This window comes from Falco punctatus (genome assembly GCF_963210335.1).
Source record: "Falco punctatus genome assembly, chromosome: 3".
Classification (NCBI taxonomy): Eukaryota; Metazoa; Chordata; class Aves; order Falconiformes; family Falconidae; genus Falco; species Falco punctatus.
In genome coordinates this window covers 93,202,625-93,223,990 of record NC_137582.1, presented here as the reverse complement: position 1 = coordinate 93,223,990, position 21,366 = coordinate 93,202,625, and the positions used below count along the sequence as shown (strand labels likewise).

The window sequence follows — 21,366 nt, the reverse complement described above, 5'->3', positions numbered from 1 at the left end:
CTCCATTGTGCTCAGAAGGGCAATTTCTAAAAACACCCCCCAACTTAACTGACTATACATGATGCAATAAAGCTAATGGAACAAAAAGCACCATCAATGTGCAAAGCAAAGCAACAAGAAAACAAAATGTCTCACTAGCTTTCAATAATAGCAATCAAAAATGTAACCTGTGTTTTGTACAAACTTTTAAATATTTAAATATTTAAAACAGGTTTTCAAGCTAATTGCCTACATAATACTTAAGTAAAAATAGATGATTCTCTAAAGAACGCAGAATAATCTGTCTTTGTATTCAGAAATGAAAACAGAAAAGCACAAAATACACAGTAAATTGTTCGATATGCCCATTATTAGCACATTTTCCTGCTTGTACTAACATAAGAAAAAACCCTATCTTTGAATTCCTCGGTGAAAGGGTTTTGCCCTGCACTGCCACAAACACATCTTCACACCATCACCAACTTTAAGAGAAGCCCTAGCAGGATATTCTTTCCATATGTGGAAAATTATTTTAAAATTACCTATGTCAATGAAGTTTTATGCCTGGTAAAATAAGTTAGCTGTATATTTACAGTTGGTTCCAACTCATTCCTGTATCTCTCAAAAGTGCCCACGGAATTTGAATCTGTCCAGCAAGCAAAGGGATGAGGGGAAAATACAACGTAACAGATCTGTTTACACTGGAGGGCTTTTTTGTGCTGACTAAAAGAATGAGTGAAAATCAGTATTTCTTTACTTAAAGCATCTAAATTGTGTGGTGTTTTTTTCCCCCCAAATGATTGTTTTATACAGTTCCCTAAGCATTTTTTAAAGGACGTCATATATGGAACTAGAATAGAGAAAGGTACTTCACAGTAAGGACCTCAGCAGGAACCAGACCAGATCTCCACCTTATTACTGCTTTTCCAATGCTTGTCTTAATATTCTAACAGGGCAATGGTTAGAATCTCTGAACGACTGCACAGTATAAAAGTAATTTCATAAATAATAGTTGAGTGAATTAATCCATAAATAGTAGTGTCTAACAATGCAGAAAGAGCTATAAACCCCCCTGAATTACAAATTTCAGGTATGTTACAAAACGTTTCCTTACTTCTAAAGCAAGTGAACTTACATTTTTTGTAAAATTATACCATTCCTTTAAACAGTTAATTCCCATTACGAATGCCTACCATTTTTCAAAATGGTCATTATCTCTTTATGTCTTGGACTCAAATCTGTATTAGCAAACAGTTCTCAGGACTAAATGGAAGCCACATCAAAAGCTATTATCTTTCTGGTTTGAATGTGACACCCTTTGATTTCTTTAGATGTCCCCTTGTCTTAATCATTCAATTCCAGAATAGAAATTTCCAGCTCAATCAGTCATTATTTCATTGTGTCTATAATTGGTCTCTTCTCTAAATTTTTTTTCAGTATTCCCTTCGGATACATTATTTATTATTGCTGTTACTACTACTACTATTATTATTTATTATATATTTCATTCCTGCTGTACCAGTTTTCACCAATGGTTTCGCCTAGATTCTCCAACTGTGTATACACTGGAAGTCCACTTCCACACATCTCACATGTTAGTAGCCTGAGAAGGCTGCCAGCTGGTTTCTCTACTCCCTCTCATTCTAGCCCAACTTAAGAACGATACAGCAATTCAGGCTGAAATCTGAGGGACGGCAGTGCGAAGGCATGGAAGACACAATGCCAGCCAATACACCAAACCTGACTGAAGAGTAATGACGAAAGTGTGTGATACAACAGTGAAACCTTGAGAGCTTCCTAATCCAATAATAGGCCAAGTCTTCTTGGACTTGCCCTTAGTGTGTAGGTAACTCCCATCTGCATCCCAGGTTCAAAACTCTGTTTAGGAGCCAGCAAGGAAAACAATCAGTCAAGTTATCTTCCTGCTGTTCATCACTTTACTTAGCCTCCCACTTTAGATATGCTCCTCTAAAGCTTCTAATTTCTTACGTCTTCAGGAATAAGTAAGTGTTTCTTCGCAAATTTTGAATCTTTTCTGCTCACTGCAATTTAAAAAGATCACTAATAAATATAAATAAGCACAGATGCTATTACAGAATCTTATGACACCCCACCGTTAACCTTCTGACACAACTACAACGAACCATTAAAAGCCTTCCCTGTTTTCCACCTTCCCAGCCAGTTTCTCAGTAGCCTTTCGAAGCACAACTACTTTCTTCAGTTGCCTCTTTCAAGGAATATTTTCAAAGAAAATAAATGACAATCTGTACTTCTTTATGAATCTTTCACAGAGATGTTCAAACAACTCTTAATAGTAAGACGCTCTCTTTCCTCTGTTTCTTCCACACTAAATCTGAAGACCTTCCCAGTTTTCAGTTGTGTTCAAATAGATTATGCTAGTTCAAAGCACTAACATTTATGATTTTCTTTCGTTTCTTTAAAGGCATCTAAAATATAATAAATTCTAAAGCATTTTAAATTAAAAATACTTGCTAAAGAAAAACTGTTCTATGTATTCTAAGATTGCAAAATTAAGAAAACAGTTACTAGAGTAGAATTAACTGTTTGATTATTTGTGGCCTAATGCATTTTAATGTGTGTTCTTAAATACTTATATATGCAATATAAATGGCATGTACAGCAGATAATTTAGATATCTTTGTTTGATTTGAAAATATGCGTACAGTATCACAAAAGTATGGCCTCTGTATTAATTTTCTTTTAAATAATAGTACTTTGCTATGTTATTATCAATAACTCAAAGTAGCAGGTTTGGATCATAATTATGCCAGTTTGAATGCTGCAACTTGTCTGGCTGGGTAGTAAGTACAGCTATCCCAGGGCAACATAGGATCCAGCTGTTCATTAGTTCTCATAAAAATGATATTTTTGCAATCACCTGTAAAACGCAAAGCTTTTTTTTTTTTTTGCTATCCAAGCAGCCAGCTTTAAATTTTTTTTTTTTTTTTAATCTCAGTTTTGCACCTCCTTGAATCTAACATTTTTCTCTCTTTCACAAGCATTCATGGAAAATAACTGAAATAGTTTGTTTACTAATTCTATGATATTTTATCCCACCTGTAACAGTCTATTTGTGGACTTTTTATTTTAAGTAGATACTGTGATCTAGGCAAATCTTCCCTGAACCATATTACGATTGTTTTGGTCCGTTATTTATGGATTTTTGTATCAGTCTATTAAGACTGATCTTCTTTGCAAGACAACACAGATTCATAACGACAATCTCCTTAGCAAACATGCATTCTATCCACTTCACAGCCTTAACAGAGACAGATGTAACTTTTTAAAAAACTGAAACAGCAAGAGACAAGAAGTGTTGCTGGTTACTCTGCCAGGCACAACTGCAAAAGGCACAACATGAGTATTTCTGATTGCACTTCACACTTCTGCTGTATTATCAGAAACTGTTCTGAAGTTCTACATTTTAAGAGCGGTAGAAGAAAAAAAACCTAGCTCGAGATTTTTGTTCTATCATTCAGTCTGACCTTCAACACATTTTCTCTGTGCAGATTTGCATGCAAAGTAGGTTGAAAGTCAACCTTGTCAACAGAGCCTTTGCTTCCTTGTGCTTCACCTTTCCTAAGTTTTTACATAGCAGGTATGACAAACGTCCTCAGAAATTACTTTTGTCTCGTGTTGGTACAAGTACTGTAGGAGGATGTGAAAGCTGATCGTTACTGACCCCATCTGAGTAGTCAAGAGAGATTTAGACTGCAGATCCTTAGTCCATGTAAGCCAGTGCAGTGTCAGAACGGCACAGCTAAGAGCTCTATGTTTACCACTGGGCCAGGAGGTGTAATACAGATTTCAGTGAAAATGACAGGGGTTTTTATCAACTTAGATTGAGGATTTCATGTCCAAACTGAGTATTTCTTAAGAACTCCCCACCCCTACCCCCCTGGCCCTTTTTTTTTTTTTTAACATACATTTTATCCAGAGTTTCTCCATCAGTTATTCAGGGACAGAATTAAAACAAGGAAAAAGCATGCCTCTGTCTCCCTCCCCAGGGACACATCCTTTCCCTCATTGTCACTTCCAGAAGGCTGATAAAAATAAGCCTGTACTTAAAAGAGCAGTTGACTAGGCCATATTATAACCGGGGGTTGGGGAGGCACGGGAAAGGAATGGGACCACTCTTCTCAAAGTAGCTACATTTTACACCAGCTTAGCTCTATCAAAAGCTACACCAATGCAGCATCCCACCGAAGCATCTCTGTCCTAAGTAGTGGAGGATGGCAGAAGGCAGAAAAAGGAAGAAAGCACTCACTTATGTTCTTATGTTATGAGCACTTATGTTCTCAAGAAAACAGCCTTAAAACTCAAGCAAACACTGCACTTAAATCCTCAATTATGATGATGGTAATCTCTTGACATAAACCAATATGCCCCTGCAGAAGAGAGATTTTTCACAAGTTCTCAATCCTGCAGCACCACGTAAAGTAACAACAATCTGGACCAGAAACTGCACTAGCAACAAGGCAGAGGGGTGACAAAACCCAGACCAGTATGGAATAACAGATCAGTTTTCCACATAATACCGACTATTCGGTCTACCATATCACTTAACACCTTTGCATTTATATTGAGCCAGAAAAATACAGATAAACAAGACACTGGCAACAATTTCAGAATATTATTTTAGTTAAGAGTAAGGAAGCTGAAGATCTTGAAAATGACTTAGTAATACAGATGGAAAATTTGACAGTAGGTTAAAATGTTGCAGTACAGTGCATAAGGGAAGTATATAATGTGAACTCTTAAGCAATAAGATCTAAATGAAATGCAACTTCTGAAAAAAAACCCCACAAAGGTGTCTTTAAGGTTGATTAAATGAAAACTGGTTTACTTTTTACTCTTAAGTGATTTGCTAAATGCATACACAATCAAAGATAGAAAATTACACACTGCTGCATTTGACAAAGAAGTTTAACCAGTGATTTCAGAAGTTAGGCAGGGTTTACAAGGATTTTAACTCATTTCATAGGCTTTTGTTTGTACTCATAAAACACTTGGTTGCTTTCCAGATCACTCAGCAGAGATCAAGCCACCCTTCAAGTGCAGTATACAAACACTGAAAAAGGAAGTTCCTGTCTTAGGGCTCTTTTGCAATTACATTTTACTACCTAACCAAAACAAAAACAAACAAAAGGAGGGCTCAAAGCTGCTTCTATCTTTCCAGGATGCTGAAAGGAAATCTGAAAAACTTTAACACAGCACCCCAACTTTCCTTTAGTTGTACTGTCCACTCTAATTCACAGAGCAATGAATTTCTGCAACTCTCCTCTTCATTTTGCTTTTTGAGAGGCTTATGTGCATAGCTTGTGGTCCCTGGACAATTAATGTGGTTCACACCCAACGGCACCTTTGTCAACTGCTATGCTCTTCCCATGGGATTCTATTTAGGGTGGCCTAATGAGTTGTGCTGGTGACAGTAGTCTGCTCTTCATGGAAAGCCCAACACCCAGGCACATAGGGGGAGAGGGAAGAAAGTAACTGGGAGAACTTGGGAGGGAACTGGGTGAGCTCCCTTCACCCTAAGGAACAGGCAGTGGCTGAACACCTTCCAGCTCAGCTTGGTATTGTATTGAGAATGTATGTTCTCCCCACTTCCAGTTGCCTCCATAAGCACTTCTACACTTGCTTGATTCCTATTGAGACTAAAGCTATCAGACGCACTTAAACAACAGACACTATTTTCCTTGGGTGTTAGAGCAGCTTTCGGTTTTCCGAATCTGTGGTTTTTAATCTCATAAGCTGCTTTGGGTAAGGCACAGAACAGGTAACAAACAAAACTCAATTTCAGTCATTTTTTTTTTCCTGACGCCTGGCTTTTCTTTTGGTGCTAATACCATTGTTTTGAGATAAAACCAGCACCATTATCCAACTGAAAAATCAGCAGACACCCTTGTTCTTTGTAGGGTGATATACCGCAATAATCTCTGTATTGTCAGACAGCCCACTGCTCCTGCAAGTTATTCAGCTGAACTAATACGTGCAAGGAGGAGATGCTAATGCCACTGTGCACACTGGTGGTGCTTGTCTGTCTCACAAGTGATGTAATTCACTGTATTTCTTGTATTTCTTCTCTTCCTGTATGCCAGCCACCACCCTGCCTTATTCTAATTATAACAACATATGCAGCTAGATGTGCTTTTCTTGCTCATTTTATACTTAGAGCTTTGCATGCCTTTCTGCCCCAAATCTCCTTTCTTGTGGCATTTGTTCTCAATTACATCCACATGTTGGACATTGTTAGCTGAATAAAAACAGTAGCAATGATAAGGTGACCCAGAAAAAAACAATACTAAAATTTGCCAAGCAATGGTATTCACCTGGTTTATGGTCAAGTTTTGCAGATGAACAATCAATTCAGTCTTTTAGTCCTTTTGAAAATTGCAAGACAACTCTCTAGCCTTGTGTGACTGGCAGATTAAATTTCCTTTACAGTTTCACTTCTTTTGTACCCTATTACAGAACTTCCCTGGATATTATGAGCGTACTGTGCCTAAAACATTTGCATTAAAATTTCAAAGCTATTTTCTCATTCAATTTTGATGAAGGAAGCTTTCAAAAACTTTAAAGGTATCAGAACCCCATTGTTAGACATGAGACCACTTTTTGTCTTGCCTAGTTTTGAGTAATATCCATTGCCTGTAGGCGCCATTAACATCTTTTCCATAACATTTCAGTTCTTCAGTGGTGTTTTCCTGTTAATTCATCCATTTCAGGATCGCTTCTATTAACTTTTAGTAACAGCTGATGATGACCACATATTTCAGAAAAACAGAACTACAGCAACATTCATTCAGTGACCCATTCCCACTTTTTCCATATATCATCCTTCTTAGACTCGTATGCAGTATATTACTCCATTGTGTCTGTTTTCAAGGCCAAGCCTTTAAATATGAACATTCAATACAATGGTTTCCTCTGTTAAAAAAATATACTTTGGATAGCAGCTAGATTTTAGTGTGCTGAAACCACCAACTCCCAGAGCACTGTTATTTTATTCCCCTGGTACCCCTGCATATTTGAATAAATATTTGCAGGTTGCCTTTTCTGAGACTGTAGGAACTTTGGAACAAGAATGGCATCATGGCAGTTTGTCTCATGAAAAGCAGGACTAGGTGCTACAATAATGCTAATATTTCCAAGTAATTGCAATCATGGGATTTTCCTATGCATACGAGTTTTTTTTGCATGGTGTGTACTTTTATTACAAATGAAATTAAAAAAAAAAATAAAATCAAGTCTGGGGAAAACAAAGAACAGACTAAATGCTGAAGAGTTTCGCCATCCTGAACTAGGACTAAAACCAACAGGAGTCACACAATTCAAAAGCAGTCACAGCAATAATCTCAACAATAAGAACACTCTTTTCATGTTAAAATTTTAAATTATTTTTCCAATATCACTTTAAAAAATCAAAATCAAATCAGCTTTAATTGAAAAAGTTGTCTAAAATTTTTTGAAGTGCAATAGAATTACACTGAACTGAATTAGAATTTTTCAGAATTATGCTATCCAATTAGGATTTTCTGTTTTGACTAACTGGGTTTTTCCAACAAAAATTTTTTGACAAAAAAAAAATCCCTGAACTAGATGAAGTAAAAAGTTATTTTTCAAAACACACTTCTGTCTTCCTGACAGCATCCTCCATGTGGAAGTAGGAACTCTTACAATTAACAGAAGGTGTATGCGGAGGAGGTGGGAAGTTTGGAAAGAATGCTCCAAAATGCCAGATCTATCATCTGTATTATTAATATGTCAGATCTGGTGCGTATGAAGATGAGGGTACGAAATTGATGACGTTTCTGTGCAATGAATATCTCCCTGGTTCCTCATGTGGTGTTGAGAATGTGATGAGGTGTCCATTTAAGACAGAAGGAATATCCTGAGTAAGAAGCAAAATGGGATCCTGAACCGTGACAGCCCCTTGCAGGGGAGGGAGGGAAGCATCAATTTACTACATTTTTAATGAATAGCAGCGTGAAGCTAAAAACAGCAAGGAGAAGAGCACAGCTTTAATGAAGAGACAGAGACCGTGTGAGCTCGGGAAGCTCCAAGGCCAGGCTAGCTCTGGGTGACAGGGCTGCCTCTCTGCGCTTCTGTCTAAATAAAGGTCCACTCTGGCCGTGCAGAATGGCCGAGTTGGAGCCTGGGCTTCTGGAGAAACCTATCTGTCCAAAAAATTCTAAAAAGCTAGGAAAACCGACTGATGTCAGACGTAAATGCAAAGAAAAGTATTTTTCTTTTGCAACTTTGCTTCCAACTTTTACAATCAGAGAATTACTGTGTAATTTGGATGTTACCACCAAAAGTGTAGCAGATGAGCATAACCACCTGCAAAGCCATAATAATTTGGGTATTTAGCATCCGTTTCCCAGCAGACTGCACAGCTCAGCTTGGGGATTGGCACTGGTGTATCTGAACGGAGAGGGAATGCCTCAGTTTATGTTCTTGTACTAACATCTCTCCAGCAGCAGACAGAAGGTGGAAACATATTGTGTGGTTTTGGGCAACCACATATTGTGACTATCTTCTTGGCTCTCCTCTTTTTGTTCTACACCTTAAGATCTTGTGAAAAGAAAAGTATGAGGAAAATCCCACATTGCCATCATCCCTAGGGTCAGCCGACAGCTTTCATTGTTAGTTGCCCAGATAAATGCCTAAGAAGAGCTGAAGAAAGTGGTGGCAGCTGAGGAAATTGTAACATCTCAGTGAAATGGATAAATGCACCTCAGCTCATGTTTTATGTGTCACTACCATTCCTGTGCAGGTCTTCCCACTTCCACGTAATGCCCTGTAACTGGGCCCTCGCTGTACCACCATATTACCAGAGCGAAAGGTTGGTGGGAATGATTTAATCATTTCTGGTGACTGATCTACCCAAGAAGGTCCTTTGTTTTCCTTTTTTGTTTCTGAATGCTGTGAGGCAAAAAACCAGGACACTGAAGGCAGCAGCGCTTATCAATCACTCCACTAGGAACCAACACCACACTCCAAAATGCATATTAATTATCACAAAACCATCACATGTGCAAACACACTCCTCTACCTCACCTACTCAGAAAACTCACATACTGGCATTTCTTGCATTTTCCCCTCCAGCTTTGTTTACATCCTCTAAGATTTACATTCCTTCTTCAGCCCATGCAAAGGAAGAGATATTCCTGGCATCCGTGTGTGCATTACCATGGTTACCTAGCTCATCTGCAGCAAAACGGGTTGGCCCATGACCTGACACCACAGCTCCAGGAGCACACCCCTGCCTTGCCCACTGCTTTTCAACCTCTCCTGCTGCAGCTGTTTTTCCAGAAAATCTGAACGCAAGCAACAGTGGAGCACCCAACACAAACTCTCCCAAAGTCTTCAACACATTTTTTGCCTATTTAGTTTGTGTCAGTCATTTTGGCAGGCCCAGCCCTTGATTTCCAAGCAATTTTCCCAGCAAAACATCATGAATAGCATACCTGCAGATTTTACCCGCTGCATTTTATTTGAGGATGCAGTATTACACTTGAGAATTTAGCCTTGAAAGCATGCTTACAAGAACATCTGCGACTACACAACAACCTGGATCTGTCGGGGAAGAACAAGGGTTTGGAGCACAAGAATGAGGACCACGAAGTCTTCAACAAGGGTCTCAGCTGGGTGGGGGGAACAAACAGCTTCCTCCCACAAAAGCAGTTTGGGTTTTTTGGTATCACAAATTTTACAGTAAAGTTGAATGAACTGTCATCTACCAAGATATTAGCAAACCAGGCATCAAACCTAAATAAGCTCTCAATATCAAATGAGGTATAAACAACAAAATATTGATAAAATATAATGAAGACAGATTCAATCCAGGCAGAAGGCATATGTATCTCCACAACTGGTTCAAATTTTCGCTGAAACAAAACTTACCAACTTCATTTTTTTAAGCAACAAAATTCTCACAAGTTTTTTTCCAGGCAATATTTGTAACAAAATTGGTATGTAAAGTGTTATGAAGAATCCCTGTTCACACTGTTCATCTATTTCCATAATTAATTTTTCTAACATTCGTACAAAATGAGACTATTTAAATAAACTTAAAGCAATGATATAATCTCTGCAAATGGTACACTGAATAGATGTACCACACAATGTCAAGGCAAACACAGGTGTATTTTATGGTGATTCTGAAAACACAGATACCAATGAATCTCTGCAAGGAAAGCAAAAGCTGGCAAAAATCAAAATGCCTTTGTAGTCATATAGTTATGTAAAAAAAAGCTGTGAAGCTCTCCAGACTTGATTTAACATGGTTGAAACAGAGCGGGTAATTTTTTTGCATCTGAACAGCAAAAAAGATCAGTCAAATGAAAAATCCACACAAAAATGACCGACTCGTACACATACCTTTTCCATTTATTGTTAATGCTGATGCAATTGTGGCAGTTACTGGCACTGGCAATTGTGGCACTAATGGATGTATCCTTGGTCGGCTCCCCATCCTAGCACGCTCTGCACCAGGTCCTAATAAAGCTCCCACTGGTTTTTCTGCTGCTACTTCTGGTGCTACAGAGTCTTCTTGATCCTGCTCTATATGGTCCATTTTATCCAGGCTTTCATTCTGGAAGCCATCAACTGTTGTCCGGCTCTTAATTGGACTTTTGGGCACTAGGATTTTAATACCTGATTTTGCGAGGTCCATATTTTTCCTTCCAGAAAGAGACGGTGAATTGTTTTTCCGGAACTTCTGGGTGGCAGAAAAGAGTTGATTATTTTTTGACTCATGATCTTTACCCATAACTAAAGATTTAGTAGATGTCTTTGAAAAAGAACTATTGGTAGATCTAGAAATTTGTTTTCTGGCGTTATTTGGAGAGGTCCTGTTTGTCCTGGTTAATGTGCTTTCTTTCTGCTTTTCATTGTGGCGTCTGTTAAATTCATGTATATATTCCTCACAATTAACAAGGTGCTGTTCTGGCTCCCAAGTGTCGTCTTCACTGTCGTATCCTTTCCATCGCACCAAATACTCTGTTTTTCCCTTCTTGTTTTTCCTCTTGTCAACAATTCTTTCTACCTGTTAAAGGAAAATTAAACATTAGACAGGGGCAGATATACATCTCAAGTGAGCAACTTGCATGCAAGTCATTTGTTTGTAGTTCTGTAATTCTGTATCGTAGCTCTATAGCTTACAGTCTTTCACTGCTGACTGGAAATTCCTCTCTTTAAACTTCATCTGTTTACTTCCACCTCATAAAAGATGTTCCAAAATTGTTCTTCAGTAAGCGTTTTGCATGCACAAAAATCAGAATATGACACATTACAGTTGACAATCAGCACTGGCCCCAGCAAAGTTTTGATTCTAACTTCAACATGGATAGGACTTCCCTCTCTGAATATAGAGACCATGTTTAAATATGCTATGTAAACACAGTGAGTTTACCTTACAAAACTTATCAATTTGATATTGTTTGAATAATTTGCTTGCTTAGCATAAGGCATACACGAGAATCTCTTACTTACAGTGAGCTATCCTTTAGCTACCAGGGACAATATGGTAAAGCTCAGAAATTGGGTCAAATATGGAAGATTTTCTTTAGAGGCTGTTCTTCTTGTGAAAACAGAGAACTTGTTTTGGCCAGAGTATTTGATACACATACTTGAACAAATTACCATGCCTCACTTATCTGCAAATAGAGATGGTATTTATGTCACAAGTATTAAGCATGCACATGCTCCAACTGCACATGGGACCCACAGGCTAGAGGAATTCAGGCAGTGGGGTAAAGCAGACAGGGCAGACAGCAGCAGCTGCAGGAACAGAGGCTCATGCCTCATACCAAAACTCATGCCAGTCATGCTAGTCCGGCAGAAAGGGAATTCTTTTATAGAAAAGAGATGTAAGGGTAAGGCTAGTCTCAGGATTTCTCCTTTTTATTTCATTTTTCCTACCCAGGCTGATCTTTCTGGTAAATCCTCCAGCCCACTTCATTTCACTTATGGGACCAATACAGCTTTTTTCCCCTTGTCTATCTTCCTTTCGGTTATTTAAAAAAACCCAACTACAAAGCAAACAGAAAATCAACAAAAAAACCCCCAAACCAAGCAAACAAATAAAAAACCCCCAACAAACCAACAAAAGGGGAGGGAGAGATGAGACTATCACTTATTAATGTAACTGGTAGCCCCTCATGAACAAGGACCACGCAGTAAGCTAACGTGACATGTACCGAGGAGAAACTCTGACGACTAGTGTGTTAAACAAATGGAATGTCACACAACGGTTTGGAAGGATGGAAGGAAAATTCAGGTATGTATGGTACACATATATATGGCACACATATATGGTATGATTCATTACCGAATCATATGACTGTTGACAACAGATTCTCTTACGGGTGCACTTCAGTTTTATATGTGGCATATTACCATAATGTACTGCCTGGTTTTCAACAGTGAGGTTAAATGATTACTATTATTATAATCTCAGTAGCAATATAACTACATATTGTACAACTTCATGCGACACCCTGCAGGTATTGTACTATGCTGTCCTGTCATTAAGATGTTGCACAGCTCTGTTTGCAAAGATCTTAAAAAAACCCAACCAAAACAACAACAGACAAATGAAAACCAAACACAACCAGCTCCACCTTTACCTTGTTACTCAGTTGTAAATTCAATACATTTCATAGAGAGTAATAAAATACAAATTGTCCAAATATTATTTAAGAAGTTAAAATACACTAAGCCTATCTTTATTCTGGTTGTTCCATTTTTAGTAAAGTTACTGGACTTAAAAAAACCATGCAGCTAGAAAAATGAAACTACTGTTTTTCCATAAAACTTTATTAAATAACATCTTAATAAAAATGCTACCCCAAATAATAAGTCATTATGTAGAAATATGCCTTCAAATTATTTTTCATAGAGACCTAGTAAAAATACCTTCAAGTATTAAGCCAGAAATGGTAAATTAAAAAATAAAAACAAACTCACAAATCAAACTTGGTCTGCTGTCAAAATGGCAGTTACTGTTATAGTCTTGCTTATCCTCTCTCCCTCTCTCAACCTTCTAAAATAGATTTAAAAAAACTATTCGCAGAGAAGGATAGAAAGATCTCTGCTACTAGCAATTTTTTTAGGTAGGTATTTTTATTTTCTCGCAGGAAATCTTTGTAACAAACAGCATCGATTACTGTGCACAAAGTTCTACTAGCATCTTTCAATACTGAAAGGCCACCCATTAAGGACATGCCCTTTTCAAGTAGGAAGCCATCCCTCTCATCCAAAAAAACCAGACACCTTGCAGAGATAACAGATGAACTCTAGAACAGGAGACGCAAAAATCCATTCCCAACCCGATGATTTATAGAGCAAACAGAAATGCATAAAGAAGACTGTTATATTTAGCTGTATTGTCCAAGCCTGCAACAAAACCTAGTCTGACACTGCTTTCTGATTAAAAGGAGATTTTTTTTTCCTTAAGCCTTTAATTCTTCTTGAAGACATCTTATTTCTGTTTTATTTACAACACAAAAATTACAGCAATTAATCTGTGATACACAATTTTTCATGTGGTTCAGAGTTTTAGTGAGGGTCTTTCTGGATTGCCTCAGTTTGATTATAGTCTAACTCCCCTAGGACCACCTGAAAAACTGCTCAGGAATATTCTGCCTCAATACTTTTGCTGATGGTAACAGCTACATTAAGTGTTTCTCATCCGGATTTTGGAAGAGGAAACTGGAATGCTTCCACAATACACACAGGGTTTGAGTATAGAACAGGAATAGGAATATCCATCCTGAACTGGTGGCTTATTTAAACTCTTCCATGGCAAAACCAGAGACTACAAACCTGTACCTTCCTTTTCCTACTGAAAAAGAAAGCCTGTCCGATTTGCCCATTTCTGCTTTGGGGTACAGTGGTGACTTGACATGAAATGCAATGCAAGACAATACTGACGATTTACATCCGAAGATTAAAATGAGAAAAAGAATCTAACTGGGTGGGGAAACAAGTCTATGTCCCTGCTTCCCGACAGACACACCAGTTACGGTGCGGTTCGATGGCATGGATCACCTGCTGGAAGAGCCAGGTAACATCCACACAGGCGGTATGGCGTCTCCCCCACCATCATAACCCTGGAGCCCAGCAGGTGCGTTTCTGATCCTACGCCAAGTTAGTCAGAGTTCAAAGCTGGCAGAGCGCCCCTAAGCACCAGGGGAAGAGCAAGGCCGTATCTTTTGCCATAATCACGCCAGAAAAGTTGGTGAAAACTAGTTCGTGCCAACTACCATTTCTACAGCATCAAATACCTTCTGCCATGGGGTAATATTTATTTTCAGTAATTAAAATGCTGTGTACTGCCAGGATTTGCCACCGATGGTTAGTTTTCAAGTTTTGTAGAAGAATCAAAACAAAATGGAAAATGATAGGAAAAGGGAAGAAAAAACAAGTGTGAGAGAAAGTTACCAGGCAAACTATCTGGCTGGCAAAAGATAACATCTCCCAGTTTATTTTAGCATGCCAAGTTATCACTTTCCCCACATGGGGTACTGATCAATGATGCTCAAAAACTCAGCCAGCAAAATAACTGACAGAAAAACAATGCCCTGTTCAGAGGTATAATCCAACACTGAAGTGCCCAAATCATAAACCCACGCACCGAAATTATTCCCTGAGATTTTCCACCTGTAAAACAGCAACATTTCCCATCCTTCCATGAATGCGGTGAGAATTGGTTCATGTTTGCTTCCTCTCCCTGAGAAAGGAGATACTTTTACTTTAATTGCTTCTGTTAGCAAAATAAATGGCATCTACACTTCTTCAAAAACTGGACAGGAACCAGGTAAGGTTGCAGGCCAAAGTGCTGTTTGGCTACAGCTGCACCAGGTGAAAACGGCAACGCTGCAACTGCTCCTCCCGGTCCTGTGCTTAGAGACAACAGCTCCTCCCCATCCGTCAGCACAACTTCTTGTGTAATTATTCCCTAATGCAGTTCTGTCAAAGTGACCTGGTTTAGATATTAAGAATACCTGAGCTAAGGTAGGCATCCTGAAATAACTGGTTGGGAGAGCAGCTGCATACGCGGTATTTTCTGACACATCTAAGTGGACTGCAACTTTCAGCAGAGGAAAACAAGCACCTATGGGCAGGACAGGTACTGTAACCTCGTCGTTCTGCTGCCGTCAGAAAAAGGACACAGAACCCTAGTCCACGATGAAAGATCTTTAGTTCAGGTCAATAAGAGCAAGCATGAAATTCAAAAGGATGTTCTCAGTCTGAAGCACTGTAATTTGGGTACATTTGTAAACTTACATAAGGCACACTCTGTGTATGTGTATATAGGTAAATGTCGTATCTATAAAGATCATACTTTACAGAAGATTTGAAGAGATTAAAGGTACAGCTGGGGGGGGGGGGGGGGGGGGGCAGGGAAACCAGAATGAGCAAAATATACATATAAGCAGGCACGTAAATATTCAGTGAATGCTGCCTTCTTTAGCATAAATCCATTTTCCATTCCCATCTTCATCTCTGTCAAGCTAAATTAATTTAAAGTTAACAGAATGCAATCTATTTGACTACATACTCTATCTGTTGTCTGTAAAATATAGGCGAAGGCCTTGTTCTGTTAGCTGCAGGCTATGTTTACATTAGCGTTTTGGTTCAGAGCAGTAGTGTAGTTTAGAAGCAAATCCTTCTCCCCTCCGCGCTATCCCCACTTACTGTGCAATGGTTTTGTTCACAGACCAGTTTTTGTATACATGATATGGATTCTTTATGGAGAAATATAAAATGGAAATGGCGATGTACCAATGCAACGGTATTATTTGTCATGCTTTAGCCCCTACAGGGGCACACAGGTCCAACCAAGTAACAGCTCTGTACAATTTCAGTGCACTTTGTGGCATGGATAAATATTTGATCCTGAGAGGCTCCACTAAATCTAGTCCAAAATAAAAGTGCTGCACAGCAGAATATTTAGAGGCGGCGGTTACAGCACCAACTGCTTCACTCTACTGATTTTCTTCAATTGAGCCAAATTACTACTGTAGGCACTCCCCAATTCAGAGACTGAAGCTAGAATAAATGCAAATCTTAAGACACATGTATGTGTTATATGTGTACAGTCACCTGGGTTAAATTGAAAACTATTCCATGTAGAAATGGGACTTAAATGATCATCCATAAGAAATCATAAATGTTTATGAATGACTGTATCCTCTATTTATTAAAATCTTGCAGAAGTCAATGATAAAAGGTAAACAAATGCTTGTTACTGTAAATAAAACAAATGCATTCTACATGTAAAAATGCAGCACACAACATATAGAAACAGTTAAGTGCCAAGTTTTGCTTAAAGTACAAGGAGAAAGCAGTTTTGGGAAGACAGTTATTCAAAAAGAAATTTGATGAAGATGTCAAAATACACCTCAAGGTCTGCAAAACGTGCACTAAAATCTTCCACGTACATGCTTTATTAGATAATACGTCATTTCCAGTAGTATGACTTAACGCCAGTTCAGAGCATTGCTCACTGCAGTCAGCACCAGCAGGTAAATTTTATAAAACGGCTTAACACACATACATTCTGAATATGTATTTTTATGGTCTACGTTCAAATAACATAATTAAAAAATTACACTAGGATACTGTATAAATTCTAGAGTTCATCTTCACTGCAGCTCGACGCTACTCCATTCACGTTAGCATGAGAGCGAACGTGTAAGCCTGCAGCCACATGCTCCTGGAACTGACTGATTTGATTAGCAGGACAGAGTGATTGGATTAACAGTCGATGAACTGTTGTAAACTGAGCCTCTGCATCTTTATGGCATGACTGGCCAGTGACTATAGGGCACGGGAGACTCTGGCTATGGTAACAGCTGTATTATATACATTGTTCTGGAAGCCAGAGCTGTAACAAGTACAGATCAGATGTGGGCAGATTATTGCCTTTCTGTCAAATTAGCTACAGCAGATGACACAGCTTTTGTGTTAGGTTAGCGACAGCTCTGGGATGAGGGGTGACACCTGACCTGGCCCAAGGCCTGCCAATACAGAGTTCACCCACCTGACTGCCTCCTGGCAATCGGGACCAGCAGGATGAGTTCACACAAGATCACTGCTTTACAGCCCGCCCTCACTCCCAAGCTCCCTTTGAGGAAGCAGCGTGTGCAGTGAAGTTGGAGCAAATTAATGTCTGAAAGGAGTCACATAAAGGGCTAATACACGTCCAGTGGTCCTTCATGCTAGCAGTGCAATAAGAACTGCGTGTCTCAATCCTCCTTCCAAAAATTCAGTAACTGTGCTAAAAGGATACCAAGATTTCTTTTTCCCAAGCTTTACTTCAATCTGACTGTCCATTCCTTTAGGATTCCTGGACACGAGTCATGCAAGAGCTAACGCTGTGGCTATCTGCAACATTCAATTAATATACTGGCCTGCAGGTCATAATTAAAGTTTTAATTCACCCTCTGTGTAAATTTCTAATCAAGTTGCCTATAAAAATACAATTGTCTCAGTCAAGCTCATAATTTATCATGAACTTGATGACTTACAGCCTTCCATAGTCTTAAAAAGACAATAGACAAAATATTTTAATTACCACATTCTCATCAATGCCAGCGGTTCCGGGGAATCGCAGCTGTGGCGCGTGCCATGTGTGGCTGCACAGCCTCCCCCCGAGAAAGCACTTCAGGAAGTTTTATGCCTCGTACTGACATTCGACAAACTGAGTATCACGGTATGATCTATTGAAAAATACAGTTCGCCATCAGAAGAAAGATCTTGGTAAGAAGCCTTTTCCACAGAGGACATCAGGGAAATGGGTGGGGAGGGAGGGCCTGCGGCACTGTCACATCGCTTTAGAGAATCAGCACACTGGAGAAACAGTTTACCTGAGATTCACTTCCTCACAAGTCACTGCTGATGATTGATGCTAAAACATCAGCATCACAGACCTTTCCAGAGACAATTTACGTAGGCATAATCACAGCAAGCTCTGGTGCAAGTAACAGCCTACTGCAGAATTTATCAACTACTTTACCCTAATTATAGTTATCTAGCTATTGCAAAAGTGGTTAGAAAATCTTACTCTCATTAACTCACTGTTTGTAACCGTTCTGACCTTTTATTTACAGAGATAAGACAGACTTGCACATTTTCTACTTTGCACAAAAGCAGAATGAAAATACATGAAAAGCTGTTAACATGTGTACAAATACCCAATGTAAACAATGCCTGCAACAATGCATTCTTACCAAACATACACTGTTTTCCTCCTTTAGAAAAAAGAACAAGTAGTATCAAATAGGCTTATCTTCTTAAATGGAAATGGCCCTAATAAGAAGAAACTATTAAAAACTACTAGCATTTGATTTAAGATATGCATTTTGGGCAGTAAAAGCTACTGCATAAATATTACTGGGTTATTAAGTTAGTAAAAAAATTCTCCTCGCTAGTTACTAGCCCATGCCAAAGGAAATTCTTCCCATCTTCAATTCATTTGTAAAAGCACTATCCCAGGAAGCAAATCCTGGATCTTGTTTTTTCCCAGGAGTAAATATTCCATCTGCACTTGTCTAATTCTGTTGCTGGTACCTATCCACTGCAGTCATGAAAAGTGCAGGTCCCAAACTTGGCGCAGTCAACACTATCCCAAATAAAAAATAAAGACAATTGAATTGTATATTTATTATTGGCAGCCCTGGCAACATGAAAGACAAAACTCTCACTCAAAGATGATCATTTTATGTGATGTGATAATTTGGGAAAATGTAGTTACACATTAGAGCTACCTCACATTAAGAGCTTCAACAGCTTGACCACTATTTACGTAAAGGATAAGGCCAATAGAAATATTGTCACTTTATCTTTCAGCTATAATACAGACTAGCAGATGAAGAATACGTCAACATTAAGCATCAAGACTAGAGACTTTCGCTTTCAAAGTAGGAGAAACTGAACCTTCAACAGTGCTCAAGGACAGACTCTATAAAGACAAGTGACTGATAAAGAGTCAAAATATTTTACCTAAAAAGAGTGTTGTAAGGAGGGAGTAGGTCACAGCAAAACTTCACTCCAAATATGTTAGAGAACATTTTGTCATGGCTAAGCAAACTTCAGAAACAGGAACTGTAACAAGAAAGAGGAGCAGGAAAAAGAAAATCACAGGACAGTTGAAGAGTGAACTTGGTACGCTGTACTTAACTTACATAATTCCACTTAAATCCACAATAACACTTTTTTCTACCAACACCAAATAAGGTTTTTCAGTAGCCTACTGCTTGCAGGAGGGACAGTGACATGAATCTCCTACTGTAGATCACCTGACCAAACCTCATTAAGAAGGGACATAGACCTCACACAAGCTCTCAGAAGCCTACTCAGTAGCAGTCTCATCCTCCTCTTTTCTCTTAAAGGTCCTGAGGTGCTTGTCCTAAATGAAGATTGCAGTGACAGCTTTCTTTGGGATCACTGTATCCAAGAAGGCACAATGCACAGTTACAGCCTCCTACAAGGCTCCTTGCACCCCTGCACCAAAAGCTGATTTCAGCAAGACATAATTCAAGCTTCTGGATACAAGACCATGACTGCATTTTTGTTTTCAAATACATCAAAATACACTCAACAATTCCAGACCACAGTTAAGAACAACAATATTTACTGACTCTTCCTTTGTTCCTTACCTCGGCTCCAACACATCCTAGAAGAACGTGCTGTATGAGCATGGGTCCCAAGTCACTCTGCCTGCAATGTGACTTCTCTCAATACTCGATCTAATCCCATCTAGAAAAGCTGGTGATATAGAAATTTCCCCTAATTAATCAACCTCAATGCTGCACAGCTGCTTCTTAGTTCTGACATTCTGTTTCTCTATGGGATTTATTAGCAGATGAACTATTTTTGCAGTTCGAAATAGGCATTTCTCTGTTTCAGGTCTCAAGTCCCTCTGTCTCCCTAGCTCTTAGTCTGAACCTAAATTCTTGTTTCTTATTTAGTAACAGTGCAGCTTCCATGACTCCACTCTCCCATTTTCTTTTGGAACCAGGCTGTGGGATAAAGCTGTGGGACTGCTGGTAGCTCTGCTTTGCTAAGATTCTTCCAGCCTGCAAGTTTTTAAAGTCTATTTGCAAAAACAGGGAAGTGTTATAATGTTCTCCCAGTGCATACTTTCCTAACAACAACAAAAAAATTCATGGTATGTACAAGTAAGTCCATTATCTTTTGCACGCAATTAACTTCTTACTAGACCCACACATGGTGCACTAGTAGTGCAAGTTTTGCAGTAAGTATGTGCTCAAATTACTTTATTTCACCAGTATTTGTAACTTTAAGGGGTTCCTAAGCTGCCTCCTTTCATCCTTCAAACATGCCAATCAGAAATAAATCTAGCCTACACTGTATCACAGTTCTTAACATACATATACACCACCCTGCTGGCATAATTTGCATGAAAATATATTTCCAATAATTACGATTTTCCTGAAATGTATCTAATGCTTTAGGCATGATACACACTGTTTAACATGAAATCACTAGTCACTCAACTTCATACATTGTTACTACAAGTCCTGAATCAATGGTAAGACTTTCTTCTTTTGTCTTTTGAAAATACGCAGTACCCTAAGCTCCGTTATTTACTGATCGGATCCACTATCAGTTCATACGTGCACAAAGTAACAGACACTAGGTATTAATCCAATTACCCTGATGTTGGTTGATAAAATATGTTGTTCCATCTCAAAATCCCTCATGCTTTGGCAATGACAACAAACAGCATTAGAAACGAAGTGTTTTAGGCTTTGAAAATGGCAACTTTATTAACAGCAGCTTGTGCTGAGGTACTTAAACTCATTTTTCAGTAATTCAGAATTTTTTAAAAAAGCAGGGTAGCAGCAACTTACTTTATTATACATTGAACAAGAATTTCTGAAGTGATATAGTTATAAAAATCTTCTTCAGACGAATATTCTATTTGCTGTCCTCTGCAATGAAGTAAGATATGAAGGGAAAGTACACGCAGTTTCCAGAATCAGGTAACAAAATAAAAAAAGTTGTTACTCAAAAGACCTCTTCTTGCCCATTATTTTTGTCCAGAAAACATTGTCTCAAAATTGGCTGTAACAAAAAGTAGCCAATGCGCTCTTGATAAAACACTTCAAAAACTGAGCCCTTTAAAGTCACAATGCAGATAGTAAAGAAACCTAAACTATTTTTTTCTGTAGATTTCGCCAATGCTCTTTTAAAGCCTGTGGAAAGCCAGAGCTTCTTCCTAAAAAGAACCGTGGCTGAAATCTTCATTTAGGCAGAAATCACATGGCACTACAACTTGTTGAAGTCCACCCTCAAGAATAAAGGAACCGAGAATTACTTTCCACA

At 38.6% G+C, this 21,366-nt stretch overlaps 1 protein-coding gene across 3 annotated transcripts in view; it reads right to left on the bottom strand.

Moving 5' to 3' along the window:
* The window catches only part of CDYL (chromodomain Y like), a 110,699-nt gene that overhangs the window by 51,727 nt on the left and 37,606 nt on the right, over positions 1 to 21,366 (bottom strand). The window contains exon 2 of one of the 3 annotated variants that reach the window (XM_080379966.1): positions 10,387 to 11,053. The exons of 1 other annotated variant lie outside the window; for it this stretch is intronic. In XM_080379966.1, the coding sequence (XP_080236092.1) occupies positions 10,387 to 11,053 (667 nt within the window). Of the gene's footprint in view, positions 1 to 10,386; positions 11,054 to 21,366 lie in introns of those variants that run through there. One more of the 3 variants, XM_080379967.1, reaches the window with a different exon arrangement.